We start from the raw sequence: 8392 nt of genomic DNA on the forward strand, positions 1-8392 counted from the left end.
CAACTGTTGCCAGTGTGAAGGTCGAATGAGCTCATATTGAGACATGTATGAAGTGTCTTGGTGGTTTGAGTGAGTTTTGGATGTCAGATTAACTGTTTGGTCACGATGCATGTTGGTAATGCAGACCGTATGAAAAGCAACGCAATCGCCAGAGGAAATTGTTGGCATAAAACGTTTCTGCAAACCATGGATATGTTACATTCGTAGCGCAGTGATTCTCAAATGGTGTGCCGCAGCACAATGGTGTGCTGTGATGCCAATCCAGGTGTGCCTTGGGATTTTGTGATAACTACACACTTTTATGGCAATATTCAACTGGGTCTATACAAAAAGTTCTTAGGCTTTCCATGTAGGCGCATGGAAGGGCAGGGAGGTGTGCACTTGCCACCTACACCAGGCTTTTCACGTAGGCCCGTGGAAGAGGCTTTCTGCATAGGCCTAGGAAAGGCAGAGAGGTTTGCTCTGTCTGCCACAGGATTTCCTTGTTTGCACGTGGAAGGGCAGGGAAGTGTGCACTCACCACCTACACCCGGCTTTTCACGTATGCGTGTGGAAGAGGCTTTCTGCATAGGCAGAGAGGCCCCAGAACAGAGCCATACCGCCAATGATAATACTGCAAATGGAGATAAAGTTTTCTTTGACTAAAGTGTTGCTGACTGACCTGCAGTTTCATGGCTAAAGGTTTGTTTTTTTTGACCAGTCCTCCACCCCTCCTGCCCACCCTATGTGAACTTTCTCACTCTTTGTACTACATCAGCTGCTCTCAGCGTCAACTAGTTAGTTGACCCACGGCCTGGTGTGGCTCATGAAGACACTGAAGGTTGCCTTCGGCTTTGATATCACGCTCATGACAAAGGTGCAGTATTTGACGCCCAGGGAATGAAAACAGGCTAAGGTTTCACACCATCCACTATCCCCTCCACCTCCAGATGACAAAGTCAGCTCATATACCACATCACTTTAGACATTTAGTTATGTATGACACGTGCAAATGTAGCATGTTTGTGGTTTGAAGAACAATGCCAACATTTCCCTCTCTCAACTGAGCTGATGTAGTTTAAAAAAAAAGTGGCGTCAGTATTAACTGATGCTTTTTAGCCACTAAAAACACTGTGATCTCTAATTTGTCTTTTTTTTTAACTCCACCAGGTGGCACCAAAGATCAAAGCCATGATGATGGAGTCCGGGACCACCATGGTGGGTTACCAGCCTCAGGGCAAACATGTCAACTTCTTCCGCATGGTTGTCTCCAACCTGGCAGCCACCCAGTCAGACATTGACTTCCTCATCGATGAGATCGAGAGGCTCGGTCAAGACCTGTAGACCTCTCAGCCGTCGCCGCTCTGGGGGCCAGAGGGCGAAGCTGCAGTCTTCTATCTGATGTATTTCTGAGGCAAATGAGGTGAAACATTCATGGTGCTGCAGACAGAATAATGACAGGACGTGTTTTAAGTTCCAGTCTGTCTCCGTCTGAAGCACTCTGACTGTTTCTCCGACGGAAGAGAAGCTAACAATGACAGAGACTCTGAGTGTCCCACATAGTTCCTCCTCTAGAGAAAATATAGACGTACCTGAAGCCTCCAGGTACAACACGCTCTAATGTGTGTGTGTGTGATGTGGAATCTTGTAACGTCTGTGTGTGTAATCTCGTCCAATGTAATTTGTCTTTTAATGTCTGTGTGCCTGAGTGTGTGTGTGTGTGTGTGTGTGTTTGTGTGTGCGTGGTCAAACACTGAAAGGGAGAAAAGCACAGATGGGAATATAACAAACTATCATTAAATTATTCTGCTGTATCATACATTTGCTACACATGATTGAATCATTGGTGCTTCAGCTGTGTACATATATTTAATCTCAGTGCACCGACCTATTTGTCCTAAACCAGTGCCCCTGAAGCAGTGTGTGTGTGAGTGTGTGTGCAAGCGTGCGTGCGTGCGTGCAGGTGTGTATCCTGTCATGTATTTTAAGCTGTGTTAAAAATAAGCTTATTATGACCTAACGTGCACACCATAGGTACCAGGCTGAGAGTTTTTAGACACACTCCAGCACCTGATCTACAGTCTGCAATATTTTCCCTCGTAGAACTTTAAGATTTAATATGTCTGCAGCTGTCTCAAGTCTGTGACGACTTTTAACTCGTAAAACGCTGGCTCGTTGTCTGTTTTCATGCAATCACGTGATATGTGTTTTTAAAAATATTTGATTATATATATAAGAAGTAATATTTATTGCATTTCCACTGTTGCCAGATTCAGGTATTTTATTGTAAATGTATCTTTATGTGTATTACATGGTAATACATTTGTAAATGAAATCACAGGAACTTGGGTAAAGTTTATTTGTAGTTATTTCAGCCTGTTCTCACTCCCAACTTGCCAAATACCGCCACTTTTTCAGTGATTTTGGCGTCAGAAACCATCACACACTGGCACCTTTGGCGGCAGATAGATAGATACAGAGATGGACGTACTCTGCATTCATTTTGTCCATATTTGTGCATGTTTTCTGAAAGCTCACAGAAACAGATGAAACAGAGCAGTACCACCACAGTTAAGGTGATCGAAGGAGACTACGAAGGAAATTCAAATAATGGAGGAACGGAGCGAATCAGTAATATATATTAACATCAGAAAATATTGAAAGGAACTCTCCGTCCACATGTCAGGATGTATATAATGGCCACACAGACCACCGCCATCTACAACGCTGCCTCCGTTTAAAGGTACAATATTCTGACCTCCTCCACTGACGCCATGTTTGTTGTTGTGTGAACAACTGTTTTTTGACTCCGCCCTCTAGTGCCACCTATTGGCTGTATCAATGCCATCATAAAGGACGCATGAAGGTATGACGGCAGTGACGTTTACAACATTTGAAACAGATGTATGTAGACTCATGCTTAATGGTAGTATAAATGAGCATTTTGAGGCAGCAGGCAACAACCCAGTCTTCAAATACCACCCCTTTGTCAGTGATTTCAACGTCAGTGACCGATACACACTCCTTCCACATGTTGGGATGTATATAATGGCTGCACAGACCAGAGCTGCCTCCATTTAAAGGCACAATATTCTGACCTCCTCCCCATTGTTGCGTCAACAACTGCTATTTATGACTCTGCCCTCTAGTGCCACCTATTGGCTGTATCTATGCCATCATACGTGACAACATTTAAAATGGATGTATCTATTTTCATATGTAAAGGGGGTATAAATGAGCCTTTAGAGGCAGCAGGCAACAACCCAATTCGTCAAATATTGGCGCTTTATCAGCAGACACAGAGAGGCACCCTCTGGGTGGTATGATAGACAGAAGTCAGCAGTGGTTTGTAATGCCAACAAACTTTGGACTTTCACCCAGGAGCCTGCTGTATGGTTCCCGTTTGAATTTTGACATGCTCGTCTTGCCTAAATGTCAGGAAAATTAACCTTAAAACAAAGTATTTTACCAACGTCGCATTCTATCTTCTCAAAATACACTTTCATTTTCACGGGAAATGTACAGTTTCTGTTTGTCTTTTTCAGAATAAACTTACATGTAACAAACGTAAACTGACACACTATCCCAGAACATCCAAAACAGACGCAGGAAGACACCTAGCGCATCATATTTTAACATGTGTGTCCACTGTTAAAGAGGCAGTATTTCACGAGTTGGCAGTGGGAACGTGTTGGTGATTCCTGTCAGCCAAAGAAAGTGAATCGGGAACAGAGCAATCCATCGTCCTTCATATAGAACTTCTTATAGATTATAGGTGTTTGTAAAATGTTACCTATTGACCCTTGACTGCGATGCAATTTCTATGGTGTGTTCCTTTCTGTGATTGTGAGTCTTTTTGACCGAATGTTTTGAGATGACTGGCTGGCCTTCTGATGAGATTAAGAATGAAGTCTATATAATCCTCTGGCCGTTGCGCCGGTCTTTTATTTTAGAGAATAGCACAAGGATGTGAGAATGTACTGTCCTCTAGAGACTGGGAAGAAAGTATTGTAGTATCTGTCTGAATCCTAATGCATTTACTGTAATATATTATATATTAATTGTAATACATATTCTCAATGTAATGGGAACTCAGTGGAATATCTTGTATAAAGAGTTCCTGTTTGTGTCTTTGCACAATGTTCACCTTTCTTTCTTCCATTGTAAATGGATGTGTACTATGGCAGTAAAATATATATATAAGACTTATGTAAACAAAGTATTTATGGTATCTAGGGACCATATGTGAATGGCACAATTGCATAAATCATATTTAAGGTAATCTATGTGCTGTATGACTCCTGTATGACTCCTGTTTTTTTGACTAAGCCAGCTGTGAGGGAACGTTTCCCAGGAGGCACTTTAACAGAATCACAACATCTCTATAAAGATCTTTAATAAAGTCTATTAAAGGGAACAGCGAGTCTCAATTATTCACACACGCGCACACACACACACACACACATTTTTCTCGGCAGCTCCACAAACTTCTCTCATTTTTTTTTTGTCCGTACATTAAGGTTTCACACTTTGCCTTTGAAGTGTCTGTATCAGTAGCTACACACACACACACACACACACACACACACACACACACACACACACATACACATTATTGCCTTTCTGTCTAATCATCCTGAGGAGATTTTATTCAGCCCCCAGCTGAGTGTTGGATTGGCTCTTCTGAAACCCTCCTCTTCTCCTTTACTCTTTTCTTTCCTTGTATTTGCTCCACTCTTGCTTTTTTCTTTTTCTTCAAGGAGCAGTGTGTAAGATTTAGGGGGATTTAGTGGCACCTAGTGGTGAGGATCGCAGATTACAACCAGCTGAAACATCACCCACTTCAAATTCCTTCAGTGTTCATTGTTCAAGGGGTTCAGAGCCAGGTGATTAAAACCAGTAAAAACACTGAATATAGCTATTTAATTTTACAGCGTTTCTCCTACCCTGTTTGGGACGTGGACTTAAGAGACAGACATTTAAATTATCTGCTGAGGTCTCTTCCTCTCCAAACCAACAAATTCAGTGATGTAACCCAGTAAAAATTCATGTTTTTCCACCACTGTTTGTCAAGGAGGGGCTGCTAACTACAGCAGCCAGTGCAAAAACATGAAAACGTGTTTCGCAAAAGCACAAATTACCCTATCTGGAGCCAGTGTTTGGTTTGTCTACTCTGGGCTACTGTAGAAACATGGTGGTGCAACATGATCTCTGTAAATGAGGACCTGCTCCCTACACTCTAAAAAAATGATTCATGGATTCAGTTGATAACACTTTAAATAATTTTTCAGAAAAAAATTGAGTTTGTTTCATTAACACATTTTATTCAGTTGACAGCTTATTTTAAGAAGTTTGTCAAAATCAAGCACATTTTTGACTGTTAGAATATCTTAAATGAAATAATTTGACCACTAAATATCAACACAACTTTTGTATAAATATTAAGTTGATTCAACTCAATTAGGTTTTTCAAGGTCAAAGCAAATCACATTGGTTGCACTAAACTAATTGAGTTTGTCAGATTATAAAGAAGAAGAAGAAGAAGAAGAAGAAGATGCATGCATATTGTTATATTATTTTTTAGAGCGAGGTAACGAAAACACAACAATTCTTATTTTCAGGCTATACACTAAAGAAAACATACTTACCATATTCAATTTCTGCCAGTATATTCCCTTAAATCCTACACACTGGACCTTTAAATTCCCTACATCTCTCTTCTCCCCTTTCCTTGTTTCACTTATGAGTCTATGACATGATTCAGCCTCACTAAGCCAGAATTACATACACAAACAGGCGCACTGGTTTCGTAACCCTCACATTGAGGGCACACAAATATCAGATAAAGGACTGGCTGTGGAGCTCGGCTCAAGATCTATAGTGAGAGCAGCAGTGAGGATGTGATGTACTGACACCGCCCTCTGGTGGCGACTCCCTGTCTGTACTCAAAAGGCCTTTCTCTCAGCAAACATTTTGATATGTAATAGTAGCAAGAACACAGGTGTTACTAATAACACTAACGATGGCTCTGTTCTATTCGAGTACTCCAGTGTGAGTGACACTGACACTGGAGCCTATCCCAGCTGCCACTGGGTGAGAGGCAGGGTACACCCTGGACAGGTCACCAGACTATCACAGGGCTGACACATAGAGACAGACAACCATTTTGGACTGTGGGAGGAAGCTGGAGAAAACCCACACTGACACTGGGAGAACATGCAAACTCCACACGGAAGGGCTCCCCAATCCCCAAGTTTCGAACTCCCCACCCTGGGTTCAAACCTGGAATCCTCTTGCTGTGAGGTGACAATGCTAACTACTGCTCACTGTGTGGCCCTGAGTGCTGCAGCCCAGCATAAAAGAACGATATGGAAAAACTGATCCAAAAAAAGTATTTCTGAGTTTGGTTGATGTTTTTCATTGGTTCTTTGGTGAAGACAGAAGGCAGTGCAAAAGCTGTACCATGATGAATGTCTGAATTTATCTAGTCTAGGTGTTCACTGTAGGTCTTACATGTCAGTTACACTTAATATACACAGAAATACCTGCACATAAGAATGAAATTAAGAAAGAAAATTTTGTCAGAAAATGTTTTTCTTTCTTTAAAGTATCAACAAATGGCTCACCATATAGCACAGATAGAGGTTAAACTGGTTCATATTGATTTTGCATTCTGTTATAATACCTTGACCACGAGTTGATTTGCTCTTGTCGCATGCCATTGTGTCTACCTTAAGTTTAGACCTGTGTGTAAACTGTTTTGAAAATGTAATTCAGAGTGGACAGATGTGTTCAAGCAAATGAGGATAAACTGTAACAGGAGATGGAGGACAAAACATTCTGGTAGAAATAGCGGCAAAGTTTTAAAGGTTTCTCTAAAAGTGATCTAAAAGGCCTAAAAGCTACTGTATGTGTTACATCTAAGAAAAACTCGATGATATCAGTGTCACATTACAGAAACAAGCAATGTCAAAATTATAAATCCAACAAGGATATTTTGGTGCTCATCCAAGAGCTGCTGGTGTAAAAGGAGAGAGCATCATTACAGCTCTCGTAAATCAACTGCAGGGCTGTGAGCTGTAAGAACTGGTTCTGGGCACAATACTGCAGTAAGGCAACGGTGTATAATAACTGTATATTGAAACTGTGACACACAAGCTTTCGTCGTGGGAAAGATCAGCTGGGATTTTCATAAGCGTGACCTCGTGCCCCACATGGGCCAAGGTAATGAAAAGCCTGTATTATACAATTCAACACAACAACAAAAAAAGTAGCTGCAGGGTAAAGGATGACCTCGCTGTTCAGAGGAGCTGCAAACAACTGAATAGTCTAGATAAATAAACTAACCAGATGTTACATCAACAAACACTGTTAAATCTCCAGGAGCCCACATTTAGTGTAAGATTATTATGTTTATAAGTCAGCTTTAGTTTTGCAATGAATGCACATAACTATTGTTTTGTTCATCTATTTTGTATAGAGGTACGTATGCACTGTATATGTAGGGCATGTGGGTTTTAATGAAATGCATGCTTATATTTTAGCCCCTATATTTTAACTTTATGTCACTACTTTATGTCCATCAATCCATTTTCAACCGCTTATCTGTAGCCAGGTTGAGGAGGCAGCAGGCCGAGCAAAGTATTCCAGACGTCCCTCTCCCCAGCAACGCTTTCCAGTTCCTCCTGGGGGACCCCAAGGTGTTCCCAGGCCAGATGAGATATGTAATCCCTCCAGCGTGTTCTGGGTCTACCCTGGGGTCTCCTACCAGTTGGACGTGCCTGAAAGACCTCTAACGGGAGGCGCCTAGGAGGCATCCTGATCAGATGCCTGAACCACCTCAACTGACCCCTTTCGAAACAAAGAAGCAGCGTCTCTACTCCGAGCTCCCTCTGGATGTCCGGGCTCCTTACCCTATCTCTAAGCCTGAGCCCAGGCACCCCACGGAGGAAACTCATTTCAGCCTCTTGTATCCCCGATCTCATTCTTTCAGCCATTACTCAGAGCTCATGACCATAGGTGAGGGTTGGGACATAGATCGACCAGTAAATCAAAAGCTTTGCCTTCTGGCTCAGCTTCCTCTTCACCACAACAGTCCAGCTCAGCGCCCGCATCACTACAGACACCGCACTAACCTGCCGATCCATCTCACGCTCCATTTAATCCTCACTTGTGAACAAGACCCCAAGCTACTCCTCCACTTGGAGCAGTAACTCTTTCCCAGTCCACCATTGGCAAGGGCAATCCACCGATTTCCGGCAGAGAACCATGGCCTCAGATTTGGAAATGCTGACTCTCATCCTGAACGCTTCACACTCGGCTACAAACTGCCCCAGTGAATGCTGGAGGTCACGGTGTGATGAAGCCAACAGAACCACATCATCTGCAAAAAGTAGAGATGCAATTCTGAGGT

General features: G+C 42.3%; 1 protein-coding gene across 2 annotated transcripts in view; it reads left to right on the forward strand.

Annotated features, from left to right (window-relative positions):
- Positions 1 to 4396, forward strand: part of LOC117271886 (glutamate decarboxylase 1-like) — a 30147-nt gene extending 25751 nt beyond the window's left edge. For both annotated transcript variants that reach the window (XM_033650410.2, XM_033650411.2), the window contains one exon: positions 1150 to 4396. In XM_033650410.2, the coding sequence (XP_033506301.1) occupies positions 1150 to 1323 (174 nt within the window). In that variant the 3' untranslated portion in view covers positions 1324 to 4396. The remainder of the gene's footprint in view (positions 1 to 1149) is intronic.
- The last annotated feature ends 3996 nt before the right edge of the window (positions 4397 to 8392 follow it).

This window comes from Epinephelus lanceolatus, chromosome 12 (assembly GCF_041903045.1).
Source record: "Epinephelus lanceolatus isolate andai-2023 chromosome 12, ASM4190304v1, whole genome shotgun sequence".
Classification (NCBI taxonomy): domain Eukaryota; kingdom Metazoa; phylum Chordata; class Actinopteri; order Perciformes; family Serranidae; genus Epinephelus; species Epinephelus lanceolatus.